The 17,755-nt window shown below is 34.5% G+C and overlaps 1 protein-coding gene across 12 annotated transcripts in view; it reads right to left on the minus strand.

Moving 5' to 3' along the window:
• The window catches only part of EHBP1 (EH domain binding protein 1), a 350,723-nt gene that overhangs the window by 40,329 nt on the left and 292,639 nt on the right, over positions 1-17,755 (minus strand). For 8 of the 12 annotated variants that reach the window (XM_047781964.1, XM_047781962.1, XM_047781960.1 and 5 more), the window contains 5 exons: positions 15,030-15,137; positions 10,573-10,697; positions 8,042-8,180; positions 7,777-7,883; positions 4,988-5,111 (listed from right to left, as the gene is read on the minus strand). In XM_047781964.1, the coding sequence (XP_047637920.1) occupies positions 4,988-5,111; positions 7,777-7,883; positions 8,042-8,180; positions 10,573-10,697; positions 15,030-15,137 (603 nt within the window). The remainder of the gene's footprint in view (positions 1-4,987; positions 5,112-7,776; positions 7,884-8,041; positions 8,181-10,572; positions 10,698-15,029; positions 15,138-17,755) is intronic. The other 4 variants (XM_047781969.1, XM_047781970.1, XM_047781967.1 and 1 more) reach the window with 1 other exon arrangement.

Below are 17,755 nucleotides of genomic sequence, written 5' to 3' on the forward strand. Positions count from 1 at the left end.
CTCAAAGGATGAAGTAAAGAAATATTCTGAAGAAGGTCCAGAGAAGTTATTTCTTTTAATTCTTATTTTCTCTGAGTATATTTAATATTTTCAAATGGTCAGTTGCTAGATTTTTATAGTAAGTAGTCTACATAAAAGCTAGAGAATCAGTATTGTTGGTCCAGGGACTTAAGGAGGTTATCATAATCATTTAATTCAGTGCTTAAGGGTTTTAAAGCCACAAGATGAAATTTTATTGCAATTCTCCCTTCAGAATGTTTAATTGTTACACTCAAAATATAATAAAATATTGTCACCTAAAAAAAAAAAATCCCAAACTATTAATTAAAATACTGCAGTTCTAGGGGAGTTCCCGTCGTGGTGCAGTGGTAAATGAACCTGACTAGTATCCATGAGGATGCAGGTTTGATCCCTGGCCTTGCTCAATGGATTAAGGATCTGGAGTTGCCATGAGCTGTGGTGTAGGTCACAGACACAGCTTGGACCTGATGTTGCTGTGGTTGTGGTATAAGCTGGCAGCTGTAGCTCCGATTTGACCCCTAGCCTGGAAAACCTCCATATGCTGCAAGGTGTAGCCCTAAAAAGATCAAAAAAAAAAAAAAATCTACAGTTCTATAGTAAGAAGGTTTGATAATCATCACATGAAAACAGATTAGGAATAGCAAAGAAACAGGGTAACACTATTTGTAGCACTTTAATAAAAGGGCCCATCAACATTTCCATTATAAACTCCATTTTTTCAAGGGTTTACAACATTGCTAGTACAGAGTCATTAGTGCTATACCTAATACAAAATGTCAGCTTGGAACACATGCATGGTTCTAACTAATAATAACTAATAAGCTTTACTGTCCCCAAAGAAGTAAAGGTGCTACAAATATAAAAAATCTTCCTCTAAAACAATTACAAAACAAAAACAAAACCACAAAACATTAAGGACTGATGGCAAAAAGCTCTCCAGTATTTGCATAAAGATTTTATAGATCTCAAGGTAGGATGGCAGAAAACACACACACACACTACACACAGTATATGGTTTATATTCAGACTCACTGATTTAGGATCACTCAATTTCAGAAGGAACCAGTCATATAAAGCCCCACAGCTGCTCTGACCCTGACATTGATCTCTCTTTCACAAATGAATATTGGGACCTTTCCAGCCCTTTCCCTGCCACTGATATTATATCTCTGTACCTCTTCATTTTGCTGCAGTACTCACTGAGGCTCTCTTACAATCCTTTGCTATTTTCTTTCTAAAGCCTTCTCCCCACATGCCAGGAAAAATGCCCAGTAGTCCAGGCCACCATCCAGGCTTTACCCTCCTTTCCCTCAAGATTCAACGGGTTCAGTGTCAAAAGGGTTGGTGCTTAAAACCCAGAGTTCCTCAAGTTCTGGGGACTGAGGACTCATGTCTAGTTTAACTAGCATTAATTAATTAATTAATTAATTTACAGAAGTTCCTAGCCTAGAGGTCAAATAAGAGCTGCAGCCACCAGCCTATACCACAGCCATAGCAACTCCATATCTGAGTAGTGTCTGCAACCTATACCACAGCTCATGAAACACCAGATCCTTAACCCACTGAGTGAGGCCAGGGATCGAACCTGCGTCCTCATGGATGCTAGTTAGATTCATTTCCACTAAGCCACGATGGGAACTCCCACAAATCAACTTTTAAATAAATTTTATGGCCCATTTAAAGTTGAGTACAGTTCCTTAAAAAGTTAAACAATTACCCTATGACCCACTGATTCCAATTCCAGGTATATAACCCCAAAAACTGAAAACAGGGATTCAAAGAGATGCTTATACACCATGTTCATTGTAGTCAGAATATGGAAACAACCCAAATGTCCACCAATGGATGAATGAATAAACAAAATATGTCATATATGCACAATGGAATACTATACAACCACAAAAAAGAATGAAGTAGTGGTACGTTAAAATATAGAAGAACCTTGAAAACATAATAAGTGCAAGAAGCCAGACACAAAAGGATATCTTCTGTTTGATTTCACTTATGTGAAATATTTAGAATAAAGCAAATTCATGGAGACAGAAAGTAGATTAGCAAGTCATAGCAGACCGTGAGAAGAGGAAATGAGGAATTATGAGTACAGAACACCTTTCTGTTTAAGGTGATGAAAAACTCTGTAAATAGTGGTGGTGGTTGTACAACACTGAATATACTAAATGCTACTAAATTGTACGTTTTAAAATGGTTAATTTTATATGTGAATTTCAAATAAAAAATTGCATATAGACAGTATTTAAGTATATAAAAATTGAAATAGACGATAAGGTATGTTTCTGCTATATAAAATATATAGTGGGGAAAGAACTGACTCAAAAGCTAGAAAATGTAAAAACATGGTTCAAGTCCTAACTTAGCTGTTAGTAATTAGGCCATCTTATATAAACCATTTTCTCTATCTGAGCCTCAGTTTCATCATGTAAAGAATATGAATACTATCTGCTCTGCTCTTCTAAGGTTGAGATTCAGAAAGTCTATGGAAACTCTAACATACCAAGGCAAAGGTACTACCTTATATATATATGTATAACATATAATAAGTGAAAAGTTGGAAGTATTAGAGCTCCAAAAAGTGTAAAGACGAATATATGCTTTCCCTTTCTAACACCTTATCTTTTCCCTAACACCTTGGTAACTAGGCTCTAGGAAAATCTTGGGAAACCATTATGTGAGCTAAAGGAGGTTCAGTATAATCCAGAGGGGTCCTTGGAGTTTATCAAGTTGGGGAAGCAAGTCTACTAGATCCAGTTTAGACCAGATTCTATCCTATGTCATATGGAATATAAAGCCCTGAAGGAAAATAAAATAAAGCCCTGAAGAGATTCTAGAATCAATCTGTAGGCCATGACTATCTTTTAGATGATACATGATCAATAGTTGGGATGGGGCCACTATAAAGCCTCACTGGTAATATATGGGATGGGAAGGAGAACTCGACTCTATTTTGGTTAGAACCCCTCAACAAATCAAGCTCCAAATATGAAAGAAGGAAAGGAAACAGAATTTCTAGCTTTTTCTTTAGTGGTACAAAGGTCTTGCATAGTTAACACCCAATTTATCCAACACAATGAGTAAAAGTGGTCCACTTAAAAGAATTTGTTTAAAGAATTACCTTCCTTATTTTCCTTTTTTTGGGCCTCATCTATAGCATGAAGAAGTTCCCTGGCCAGGGATCAAACCCAAGCCACAGTAGTGACCTGAGCCACAGCAGTGACAATGCCAGATCCTTAACCCACTGAGCAACCAGGGAACCTCAAAAAAATTAGTCTCCTTAAAATATTTACAGGAAATAATTTAAAAATATATTACAGAATTATATTACCTAGTATTTAATTTTTAAAATCATTAATATAACCAATATTTTCAAAACACTTTAGAAACCAAAGGAAAAATGCAAATGTGAAACCACATATTGGTTTATGAGCTATCTATTGAATCCACACAAAAGCATGTGCATAAAAATGAGCATACATGTCACTTGTTAGGGCAATAATAAACTTGTTCTAGGTAACTTGTTTTAGCAGGAAGAACCCAGTATTAAATAGGGTTCTGGTTGGCCACTTACTGGTGGATATGGCTGACCTGTGATTGAGCTTTTCCTGTGCCTGTCTTCTCTGTATAATAAATTTAGGTAGTAGTTTACAAAAATGTGGGGAGGGGTTTGTTTTCAATTATAAAAAGTAGAACCTTTTCTATAAATGAATTCTTCCAAGAAGTCAGCTATATTTCAAAGAAAGAAGTTCAGAGCTGCTCTCTTTGAAGTAAGGTAAGAAATCCAAACACCTATGTGCTTGCTCCCTTAGTGTCCTGGCAGCTACAAGGTACCTCTGGAGAAGCCCTAAAGGCTCCACAGACCACAGTTTGAAACCAGTCAGGCCAGATAAAGCCAAAGGTTTCTTCCTGTTCTAGTATGTTCTGCTTTCACTAATGTAAGTAATTTTCAAATGTTTCATACAAAATGCTTATTTCTGGAGGAGCTCTTTAATTGTAAATAAATCTTTGGTAAATAGAGAAGAAAAAGTTCAAGAGAGCTTTCCAATCCCAATCTACTGCTACTAATTTACCAACCAACTTTACAATCTACTTTAACACTGCCATAAAATTAAAGCAATTACTTAGTCTAAATGAATAGATTTTCCACTCTTATATTGTGACATATATTATTTCCTTTAATTTGGTGTAAACGATTTGAATTTATTTCCCATTTCTACCTCTTTTATAGGAGCAGCAATTTAAAGAAATAGATATATTTTATAGAAATACCTTTTCTTGAAAATATATACGTACAGTTTTTTCTCAGTAGCTTACGTTACACTTAGATCTATTCAATCATTATTGGCAATCAGCCTTAAATGCCAATCTACCCTCTGGTTAGGAGCTAACTTGCTGCTCCAAACCATTTTTACAAACCTTCCTATATACCTTAATCCTTTCAAATGCAACTGTGACACAAAGTATTATAGACTTTTAAAAACCTGTTCTCTTGAAAAAAAAATTGTGGAGCATCAGTAACCAGATAGTATTCTCAAATTTCAGTGATCTAGTCCATGGAGCCGTCCCCTATGCATAGTGCTCTGTTTCATGCAGTACATGGCTTTAGCTGGCCAAATCTTTTTTTTTTCCCAATGAATCAGTAGAACAGTGAAGATCTTACTTTTTTTTTAAGCAGTGGCATATCAATGAGGCACAGATGTGTATTCCAACTCTGCATGGATGAGCACACTGTTCAATAGTGCTGGCTCACACGGTATCAGGGCGAGTTATCACTTCCCATGAAGGCACTCTTATCACCAGGGCCCAGAGAGGTGGCTGCAAATCGCAGCCTTTTTATTTTCAAGGCAGTTCTGCTGAACATTCAGGCTTCAAAGATTCACACTTCCAAAACTCTATAAGAGTTTGTGAACGCTCAATTTGCCAAAACTGTTTACAGTGTAATTGGGCACCGTACCTGTGTCCATGAGATAGCGAAGGCGCTTCTCCACCAGCGCGGCACGGGTGTCAATTTGCTTTTGCTCATTCTCTAGTGCTGCCAATTCTCCTACAACATACTGACTGGTGTCTTTGAACCCTTTCTGTTAAAGAGAACAAACAGGAAGGAAAAAAAAATCACTTGTAAGTTGCATTTTTCCTTTCTGCAAACACTTAGTAAAGCACTTACCTAGAGAACCAAATACGGCCTTAGTATCACCCTTAGTACCAAAAGGCAAATCCCTGTGATGCAAAAAACTTTCATATGTATTATATATAGCAAAATTTTGTAAATAGAGAAAAATCTCAGCTGTTTAGTATTATATTTATAATTTAACACTCAGATTTGCCAGATTTACAAAGTTAACATTAGGTAGGAAAAAATTCTCTTTAGAGATGGCAGAGTTATTTAAGTATGGACAAGGATAGAAGATAGTTTTCCCCTTGGTGACTGTCAAAACAACACCAGTTACATCCTTAATTCAAAAGCATAATAAATGAAAATGGAGTTTTACTAAGGAATTGATTCTTAAAGAATCTATCCTGAAAAAGGCCAGATTTGTTCTTAGAAAAAAATAATATCAAAAAGATAAAATTTCTTGTTTTCATAGTGACTATGTTTTTTATAGTACTTCAAAAAATGATAAAAGAGAAGTTTCTATTATCTCCAGTTATCCCTCCAGCTGGCTCCTGTACTTTAGCATGTCATTCTGTTGATGTATTACTAATTATTGTAGCTGTGAATTCTAACTTGACAGGTGGTTTTCAAACCTTGCTACACTGGATCTAATGCAACCAGTACAATGATTGGTTAATATTCCACTTAACTAGATTTAAATTTCAATCTGAAATTTTACTTTTTACAAACATGCATGTGAAAAAGCTTATCCTCAGAAAGTTTTATTTGAAGTAGCAGTTCTATTATAGAGTACCAATACAGCCTTAATTTTTATTTTCATATTACAAAATTTAGATCTTTGGGGGCAGGGCTATTTGTGGTATAGTTGCAAACTAATTATAGCTTTCTTTAGAGTGCTTGTTTGCCTTGTGACATTTCTAGGGATAAGTTTTCTAAGTAGCTAAGAAATACTGAAGAACTGCTTAAGTGATTACTCTCACCACACCACTGCTACTATCAGCACTTACAACATTTATTCAGAGAAATAAATGTGAACAATCCTCTTCTGTCAAATCCCTTCCCTACCTAGAAGCACATTAATCTCTAAGAAGCCATAAGGAATTATCTTAACTCCATAAACAAGAAAAAAAATCAAGAATTATGTTATTTATGAGGACATTTTGGAATTCTCATAATCAACAAACCTGTCTAACCATATGAATAACTTATTTGGAACTAGTAAACTGCACTCACACATGAACTCAATTTACACCAGCTTCTTGTTAAACTGATTATGGTAGATGAAAAACTTAAAAGCTAAAACATTTTAAGAAATCATGAAACTGATAATTTCTCAGGATAGTCTGATCAAATAAGTCACTGTATTTTCTAAAGATTCATACAGAGTGGATATTCTCCCATCTCAATATGAAATAAAACCGAAAAATTATAACAAGAGAATAAGTGCTTAATGGTAACTTTAAAATCTGGAATCTGGTGAATGCTTTTTTGTACCCATCTGCCAGAGAGCAGAGCATTTTCAAAAAGGACTTCGTTTCTCATTCCCATCCAGAGGGACAAAACATAGTATGAGTAACAAAGAAACAGGAAAGCAGAAGTGATAAGCAACATGTAAACTTCCTCGCTTTTACTGATTGGTTCAGTTAAAAATATTAGCAACATTTGTAATCAGATTTCTTAAGTGTGAGGATATAGTGTACTCAAATATTCTGTAACTTATACCAAATATTTCATCCAGATATACCAGTTAACTGCTCTCTGTAGTAAGATGTTCTAGGTCTTAGCAAAACAACTTTAAAATAAGAACTTAAAAATGAGAAGATTTTAGGCAGGGCCCTAAAATATAGTTTGTAACACTGAGTACACTTGCAAGGATTTTTAAAGTCCAACAAAGACAATTTTAACAGTAAAAACAATGCAAATATTTACACAAACTGTAGATAATGAAAAAAAAAGTAGCACCATTAAAGAGAGCTATGCTTCCAGACAAAAATTCAACTTAAAACTTGTTCTTCCTGCTTCTGTCCCGCAGCTGTCCATCAAAAGCAGCTTTCTCCCTGCGGTCTATCAAATATTTCCCTCACAAATCAATTTTACACATGATCAGCCCATACCCCTACTGAGCTGAACCTCCCCGTTAATTAAGTGAAGAAATTACCATATATATTATATTAATGCAAACATCATTCAGCTAGTAATTCACGGCTGATCTGGATAATGGAAAGGTTGAACACCCATTAACCCAAGCCAACAAAATGGGTTGGCTGAGAAATTCTAGCAGGTCTCATGTGACTTTTCCCTCTAACTGCAGCTCTGCGGTATCTGCTATTGTAATAATTAAAATCCTCCCGGTAGATCAATACTGGAATCTCTTTATGGGAAGTGCCCTGATGGAAATGTCTCAAGGAAGCTGGGGCTGTGGAACTCTGAAAAATTCATTTTTTTTTATCTGACAATTATCACCACACTGCAGACTAATTCAACAGTGCACCCCTCTCACTCTGCTTTGAATGCACTGCAGATTGACATCTTAAAAAACCTAACATCTCATTTTAACAAATAAAGGCACTATTTCCACATACAGTTTGGAATTATCAGCAATCATGAAACCACACAAAAAATTAATATACATTAAGCACTTCATCTTCTGATGGCTTCCTCTGAGTTTCAGTTATCGCTGCCTTCTCCTCATTTCCTTTCTTTGTATCTTCCTGTATTGATCTCTGCCTTTTCATCTCTTAAAAAAAGGGAAAGACATGTAAAATTATTATAAAGCTTGATATTTGTGTATTGAAATGTGGATTTACATTATCAGCATTATATATACACATACATATATATAACAAAATATTATTTAATCATAAGATGGGAAAACATTTTAAAAAGTGTTCCTACCTGGTCTATTCTCAACATATTGACTGAAAGACTGAAGTTGAGTTTTTCTGACGGTAGAATCCTTGCTAAACACAACAGGATTTCTAAATCGTTCTGTTGCTTTCTGTAATCGCTCAGTCCGGAAATCTTCTGTGCCATTCTAAAAGTAAAACAAACGTGGTAAGACAGTCCTGATCTTAAAAAAGTGAAATTACACATTAGTAAAACAACTTTTACTGATTTAAGATAATGCCAATTTAGAAACATTTTGAAAGAAAGAAGGATTGTAAAGAGCTTTAAATAGCTCAACTGCAAGGTTTGTTGCCTGTAACCAAAACCTCTGGGAGACATGGTTTAAATGGAGGATCATTCTTGATAACTTTGATTCATGAGATACTGTCCCTGTGTCTTCTCCTGATGATATGTATCATTTAAAAACCATGCTGCCTCTGTCTATGACCACCCCCACCCTGGCCCACTATTCTGCCCCATCCATTTGTATAGTCCCACAGACTTGTATGACAAGAAGAACTAGTTTCTAATTTTATGCCCATTGAGATAAACGACTAATGCTGGATGAAGGCTAAAAGGTAGGATTATAATACTACCCCACTGAACTGCATTTCATCAGCTATAACTTTCCAAAGCCAGATTTGTAAGTAAGCCCTTTACAGCTAAGGAAACTACAATTATCTTTTCCAGAGCTTCCTATGTTAATACTGGTAACAAATTCAAATGGTTCTATCAACAAGAAATATCCCAGAAGACTGAACCACTGCAGTGTGTGGAAGCTGCAGATACCGAGGTGCTGTGTACCAAACAAATATTTCATTTTATACCTAATCTTTTATTATTTTTATTAAGTGTTTTGAAAGTAAATAGGGAAAGGCTAAGATGCATGACTAATAGCTAAGCCTGCTGAATGCTGAAACTGGTTATCAAAAGCTACCAAGACTTTGCCCTTCCTCTGCATTGAGACAATCGGTAATGAGGGAGTCCTCCAATGGCCTATTCTCTAGCCTCAAGGAGGCCTGGGATACAGAATCCTCAAGGGAAGGTAACAGTTTATCCTTTTCCACAAATACAGAATGCCTCATTTATAAACGTGTAAACTGCATTTTATTAAAAAAAAATAAAACCCCAAATCAATGCTGAAAGCTTCAAGACAACAGATGGACTCTATATCTTCTTTATAAGCACCATTTAAAAAATCTTAACTAAAAAGATCCATACACAAGACAAGCTATTTAAAGCATATCTTTTGTTGGAATAACTTTGAAAATAACTACATAAAAGATTTTTGGAAAGCAAAACCGATTTTATCCATTTAGATAATCAAACCTTTAGAAGGAAAATACCTCTTTCATTTTTTAAGTTATATATTTATTATTAGTATCATGCTTAAAATATGCTAGTCATGTAGCTAGGATAGAAATAATTGTGGCTTTTGTTTGTTTGTGTGTTTGTTTAAGAAAAGTGTGTATCCTCCTGTTATCATAATAACTGCTCCAAAGTCTAAAACTCAAGCCTCTACCAAAGTAAACAAACACGGCTAAATATTTTGCGGCCTGGCAACATGCTAAAATATCAGTGTGATTAGCCAGCAAATCCCATCTTAAGAAACCTTTTTATGACTAGGGACTTCTGCCACTTTACAAATGTATTCCTCTAAACCCACTAATTCAGTTAGCCTTTTCAATCCATTGTATTATTCTTAGGCCAGCTTCATTCTGCATTAAATCCAGTGCAGAAAGCTAAATTGAACGCAAAAAATCAGACCTGATCCAGGCTTCCTTTTGTTCAAAGATAGAGACCAAAAGTCCTCTGGTGTTGCCACACACTTTCATCACCAATTTATAGAAACCGACAGTATAAGGGAAAAGCAATGAAAGTCATTGTTTTGGGACTTCAAAGCATCTCTGTGTCAGGGAAAGGAAATCCTTTCAGTCAGCAGGGCAGTCCCCATAGTCTGCAGGTGGGTGAAAAGTTATACAAGACTACGAGTGCCCTAAAGCTAGAGAAATATTAATGATACAGTGCTAGGAAAAGGGCGGGGGGTGGCCTGAGTGGAGATAATATAAATACTTCAAATCATCATCATCATTCTATAACGGGGCATTTGGCTAAAATCTTACACAAGGTAAGATTCCTACTAGCACAAAGCACATGCAAGTTATCTTAAACATTTATATTCAATCACATACCATCTTCAGGTATTAGTTAATCTAAATAAGTAGAAGAGTGAAAATGATAGAATATGCTAGAATTCTCTTAGCAATATTCTTGTTAGCAAAATATAAATGCATGCGGATGTCAAGAATAGTTCCTACCTTTACTGACATATCAATTTAATGTAGTAGTTTCTCTGAAAAATTGTATATGAATACTGATTGCCATATGGATATTTAATTTATTGGCTATTTAATGAAATTTTTATATCTTAATATTAAAGTGAAGAATTTGGAAAGAAATTAACTTTAGAATTATAAAATGCCAGTGGAAATCAGAATACACAGGAACCAGGTCAAATATTTGAAACAAGTAAAATTTACCTTAATGTCTTGCTCTGAACTTTCAGTTATAGCTTTCTGAGCAGCACTGGAAAGTGAATTTGCCACCTGTGGCTGAGTTTCTAGGAGTTTTTTCAGCTTCAAGTCCACTAACTTCGTGTTTTGTTCTGTTAAATATGCAAATACTATGAATAACTGAGAGAGATGCACTTACATGTATAGGCTATCAATTAAAGGACACCATAAAAATATTACTATATTAAAAAAAGAAAAGGACATTAGGGTTGCGAAATAAGATATTGGACCACACATATGCAAAACTCTTCATATATACATGTATACACAAACTACATGACATATTACATAACTGCAGTAAAACTAAACAGCCTTTAGGGATATTGACTATATTTCTTTTTTCCTTTTTTATTTTCTTCTTTTTATGGCTGCACCTGTAGCATATGGAAGTTCCCAGGCTAGGGGTTGAATTAGAGCTGTAGCTGCCAGCCTATGCCATAGCTACAGCAACACTGGATCCAAAATACATCTTTAATCTACACCACAGATCACGGCGATGTCAGATCCTTAACACATTGAGCAAGGCCAGGGATCGAACCCGTATCCTTATGGACACTATGTTGTGTTCTTAACCCACTGAGCCACAACAGGAACTCCAGTCTCTTTTTAAAAACTGAGATATACCCTATGTTCATAGCAACACTATTCACAATAGCCAAGACATGGAAACAACTTAAATGTTCATCAACAGATGAATGGGTAAAGAAGATACGGTACATGTGTACAATGGAGTACTACTTAGTCTTAAAAAATGAATGAGGTAATGCTATTTGTAGCAACATGGATGGATCTAGAGATTTTCATACTAAGTGGAGCTAGTTAGATAGTAGAAAACAAACATATGATATCACTTATATGTGGAATCTAAAATACAACAAAACAGAAACAGACACACAGAGGTGGAGGAAGGGGAGAGATGGACTGGGAGTTTGGAGTTAGTAGATGCCTACTATTACATATGGATAGAAAAAACAAGTTCTACTGCATAGCGCAAGGAGCTATATTCAATATCCTGAGATAAATCATAATGGAAAAAGAATATAAAAAGAATGTGTATTATGAATGATTGAATCACTTTGACATACAGTAGAAATTAACACAACATTGTTTTATTAAACTATATTTTAATAAAAATAAACAAAATTGAGATATAATTGATACACAACATTGTGTAACCTTAAGGTGTACAATGTGCCGATTTCATACATTTTTGTACTGCAATATGATTACCACCGTAGCATTAGTTAACACTTTTATCATGTCACAAGATTCTCGTTTCTTTTTTTGTGGTGGGAACAATTAAAATCTGGTCTCTTAGCATATATTCTTTGTGTGTGTGTATGCATATGACATATATGCATATATATGTATCCCTCCCCCAAGTCAGTCCCCTTAAAAAATATAGTCAACATACCTAAAGACAATTTAATTATTCTACAGTTAATAGCACCTATGCTTACCTGAAACCTAAGCCTGTATTTGATGTATATATTTATGTAAGCAACTGTATAGGTTATATATAATAAAACAAGGTAGATATTTAAAAGAAGTGATATATTTGATTCTAAATTATATTATTTTACAGTTTTGATTCTTCTAGTATATTAAATTTACATATATACTATCATATTAAGGTCTTAACATGATCTTAGACAGGCTTAGACACTGTTAGAATCCAATGTTTATGTGTATACATATATACCCAGCATTGCAACAGGGAATATATTTACAAATATCTCCTAATTAGAGTTCAGAAATGCAATAAATATTATCACATCTTGGAATGTATGAAGTATGGATAGAAAGTTAAAATAAATAAAATACGGCTATAACTTTTAAAATAAACAATTTCAAATTATTTTTAGCAAATAAATTAACCTCTATTTAACAAAATATTTCAGAAACAAATGGAAACAAATAATTCTATTTAAACGAATTCACTCAAAGCAACTCTTTAATAAAATGACTATAAAAGACATGCCAACCATTTGGTGAATGATATTTTTCATAAAGATTAATAAGTTTTCTAATTATAAGACTCTTAACAAATGCTATTATCATGACTTTCATGCAAATTTGTCAGTTTATATTGCAGGCTTCTCTTTTAAACAATATCTGATGAACTATGGTCAAATCAAGATAAAGATTAAACAATTTATTATTAAAACATTATGACTTTTATATACATATTAAAAAAAGAATTTTAGGGAAAATAAAGCAAGGATAAAAATCATAATGTATGCTACGTGCTTCCAGATTTCAGTCTGCATTCCTATTTCTCATTGCCATGAAATAAACCATAGCCTGAATTGGAAAGTCTGCCTATGCACATGCCAACATTTATTGGCAAGCTGAGAGTTGTAAACAATATATTAGTTAACTCCAAAAGATAGGAAAACTGAGATGCAGTTTTGTTTTTTGGGTTTTTGTTTTTTTGTGTTTTGGGGGGATATATAAAAAGTAGAGAAAGTATTTTTAAAAAGGACAAGAAGTCAAGCCTATTAGGTCTAATGTAAATCAATATTTAAATACATTAAAATATCTCAGAAAGTGGCTATAACTAAAACTAGAAAATTCCCCTTACCTTACCCAAGAAAGGGCTAATTTATTCTGTCTTCATAATGTACTGTTAAGTCAGGAAATATGTACCACTTATTCTCACTGATTTTTTTTTTTTGTCTTTTTGCCTTTTCTAGGGCCGCTTCCGCGGCATATGGAGGTTCCCAGGCTAGGGGTCGAATCGGAGCTGTAGCCGCAGGCCTATGCCAGAGCCATAGCAACGCTGGATCCGAGCCACGTCTGCGACTTACACCACAGCTCACGGCAACGCCGGATTCTTAACCCACTGAGCGAGGTCAGGGATCGAACCCGCAACCTCATGGTTCCTAATCAGATTCGTTAACCACTGTGCCATGACGGGAACTCCTATTCTCACTGATTTTATACTTCTATGAATTGACTATTGAGACTTCAATTCTGTACTTATGGATGCTCTTGGTAGTAAAGAGATATTATTGGTTTCTGATAAAGACTTTGATGGTGGTTGGGGTGATAGGGTGGGTAAGCAACAACAAAAATATTTTTCAAAAAGAAAAATCAGACTTATTCAACTTCTACAGTATTTTAAATAGAAATAAGTAAACAGTAGTCCTAATTTTGGGTTAAACATTTAAAAAATTTCCTTAAATATCAGCATTCTCCTGAACTTGTGCAATTATAAATATACTGACCTGTACCTAGTAAAGTATTACTTATTTATTTATTTTGGCTGCAGCGTGCAGCAGCTTGATGTGGGATCTCAGTTCCCAGACCAGGGACTAAACCTGGGCTGCAGCAGAAAGAGCACCAAGTCCTAACCGCTAGGCCACCAGGAAACTCCCTAAAGTATAATTTAATACTAGGCCATGAAGGAGCTACTGACAAAAGACATGGATTTTCTTGGGTGTTCCCTATAGTTAGGAAGACCCTGGTTGATTGTTTCTTGGAGAAATAAGAGCATGCTTCCAAACAGGGTAGAAGCAAAGCAGGTTAGCATTGCAGGGACATGAAAGGGTTGGGAAGAAGACCTGCTCTCCCTCCTTGTAGCTTTTTATAGCAAAAGATAAATATTAGGGATTTCACTTCCTTGCTTTTAAGTCTAAAGAGATTGTCAAAGACTTTTATTGCTATAAGAATTCAATTCAATAAGCATTAATGGAACCCCTCAGGTATACAAAGCTATCCGCTGCTGGCTTATAAAGGCAATGCATATAGAACACTCACCTATTAAAAAACAAGCAAATATCTTTACATTTTATACAATAACTTAGAAGTTCAATTGCAAATGTGATTATCAGTATAATATTTACTGATATACAATATGAGAATAACAGTAGTCTTTATAAGCAGTTTTCAAAGTTTTATTATTAGTTATTAAGTACATATAAAATAATTTACTAGTAATTTAAAATTTTTAAGGTAAGCACAAAATTTACAAAATAATATTAGCACTAAGATTATCAATTCCAAATCAAATCAGAAAATCTGATCCATGGTTTAGATTTACATTTGAAATACTTCATAGGTACTACATCTATACCTTACAATATCACACCAAAATATTTAGGCTGAGAAGGGAACCAATCATGGAATGTTTACAAATTATCCCATATGACATAACATATAAAAGTGAATCTCAGCAATATGAAAAAAACTAAAATTTCACTATTTCAATTTTATTGCTAATTTTAACATTAAGCCTAAAACAAAATAGTAACATAAAATTGATGGAAAGTAGGCATAGTATAGCCAAAAGATTTGTGAGGGCCTAAGATCTGTAATAAAACTACAAAAAGAACTTATTATCATTATTGATAAGATAATAATAAAACTATAACAGAGTTTGCCATGCAGCAGGACACAACATATTTATAATTTGAAATTACCGGGAGTATCAAGGTCATTTTCTAAGTTAGTAAGTTCATCTCCACCTCCTACAACAAAGCCTTCGGAAATCTCCTCGTTAGTATCTATCTCAACATTATCATTTTCATCTGTAGGAACATGTAGCAATAATGTTAGTATTTTATTTGTATTTTATATCATTTATCCGAAACACTAAGAAGAAAAATCAGTGTATTAATCAAACTGAGGTATGACATAGATGAGTAAGTTAAAAAAATCAGTTTTAAGACACTTTTTCACTATTGAATTAACATTTACATTTTACATTCATATGTCAAAGATGAAGTGTCACATCAAAGCAGATGCAAAGGTTTTGACAATTTGCCACATGCTGTCTTTGAATCACTAAACTCATAGAATCTCTATATTTTAAAATGTAATCTACTAGTAATCTCTAATAATAGCAAAAATAAAGTTGCTTTGGTAATAAAGTCAACAAATACTATTTCTAAATTTCACATTTTTATCATTTATTAGATATAATGCATAGAGAAACATATCATTCTTTATAAACTTGCCCCTGTATATAAATCATTTGCATGAAGACTTCAATGCTTTTGTGCTATTAATGACATATCATCATAAAAGCACTATGGATGAATTAAGAGACAAGACTGGGACAAGGGTAGACAGAACCTTTATGCAAAAAAAATTCAGAAACGATTAAGATAATATATCTCAGAAGACACAAAGCTGGGAAAAACACTTAACATTCAAAATCAAGTACATGGGAATGAGGCAGTCATACTATTCTTATGCACTTAGTAAAATACGCTAGGTCATAATTAACGGCATCATTTTTTTACATTTCCATTATATATTTTTCTTTTCTTTTTTAATTTTAGGGCCACACATGTGGCATATGGAAGTTCCCAGGCTATGGGTTGAATCAGAGCTGCAGCTGTTGGTCTACACCACTGCCACAACAACACGGGATCAGAGCTGTGTCTGCGACCTACACCACAGCTCATGACAATGCCAGATCTTTAACCCACTGAGTAAGGCCAGGGATGGAACCTGTGTCCTCACGAATATTAGTGGGGTTTATTACCCTTGAGCCACAATGGGAGCTCTTTATTTTTTTCTTTTTAAATCCTAGTGATAAAATTGGTTAAGCGATTTTGAATAACATACATTTAAAAAGGCACAGCAGTAATTTGATTTGTATATTCAAAGTTTAGTCTTAAATTCTGCTATTGACAGGCAATGTACCTTTTGGAGAAATACCTGTCCAGCTCTGGGAGTTAAAGAATATCCCTACTACTCTACAGTTTATTTTTCATAAGGCAACTTATATTAATAATGAGGCATTCCAAAGATTACCACAACTGAGAAATTCCAAATTCTACAGCTTTGGCTTAAACATTCAATATTTGTCCTTTTCCCTGTATAACTTTGTGTTTGATTTGGGGCTTTGCAAGTAAATATTTACTATGAGCATTAATATTAATAATGATAGTTTCCATTTACTGAAGACCTCCTATGTATGATGTAAGCCATTTAGAATAAAACAAAGAGAAAAAGAATGAGAAATGCCCCTGGGGAGGGGGAAACATTGTTAAATGCTTTCAAATTCCGAAGGTATTATAGTTGGCTACATTATATATGTATAATCAGTTGAGAGATCTTTTCTAATCAACTGTGCTTAGTACAACTATTTAACTAATTCCATAAAAGTCAGCACCTTCATCTCAATTAGCCTTAAAAATTTTTCTCTAGGAGATCCCATGGTGGGACAGTGGAAATGAACCCGAGTAGTATCCATGAAGACTCAGGTTCAATCCCTGGCCTCACTCAGTGGATCAAGGATCCAGCATTGCTGTGAGGCGTGGTGGGGGTTGCAGGCGTGGCTTGGATCCTGCACTGCTAGGACTGTGGCATAGGCTGGCAGCTGTAGCTCCGATTCAAACCCTAGCCTGGGAACTTCCATATGCTGCGGGTGTGGTCCTAAAAAGGAAAAAAGAATTCTTTTCTAAATGAAATAGCATATATTTCCTGAGCGCCAAGTAAGTGTTCAGAACACTTTCTCATATTACTTTGTCAGAGATAGTTTACTACCAATAGTTTTTAGAGTACTTTGTTGCTGCAACCAGCCTCTATTGGTTATTACTGACCATAATTAGAGTGAATGCACAAAATTCAACATTTGTTCACTTATTTATTCAAGAAACTTCTACTGTATATTGGATTTGCAATTTACAAACACTGCTAGATGTTGTTTAAGACAGTTATTCCACTGTAGAGCTATACATTCAAATGGCTAAAATACCATGTAAGACAGTTAAGTATTATGGGGTAAAAAATAAGGTATAGTGCAAATTCCAAAGGTGAAAAGATTCTTTGCCAGTAGTACAATAGATTATTTTTGGAAGCACTAACTTTTAAATTGGGTCTTCAGAAATGTACAGGATTCCAAAAAGGACAATTGAGGGAAGGGCCTTACAGGCATGAAAGCAAGAAAGGGTAGGTTATGTTCAAAGAATAGCGTGAAGTCCTATTTCACTCAAGAATACTTAAGGGGAATGATAGGTAAGACTTGAAAGGTAAAACTGCAGAGAGCATTGAAGGGTAGGATAGGAAGTTTAGATTTTACTTGGTAGGAACGGAGAGACACTGGGGCTCAAACATAATCAGCAATGTGCTTTTAATTTATTAGCAGTTCTCTATTAAAATGTCTTATGGTAATCAGTTGTGAAATATATATAAA

The sequence above is a fragment of the Phacochoerus africanus genome, chromosome 5 (assembly GCF_016906955.1).
Source record: "Phacochoerus africanus isolate WHEZ1 chromosome 5, ROS_Pafr_v1, whole genome shotgun sequence".
NCBI classification, from domain to species: Eukaryota; Metazoa; Chordata; class Mammalia; order Artiodactyla; family Suidae; genus Phacochoerus; species Phacochoerus africanus.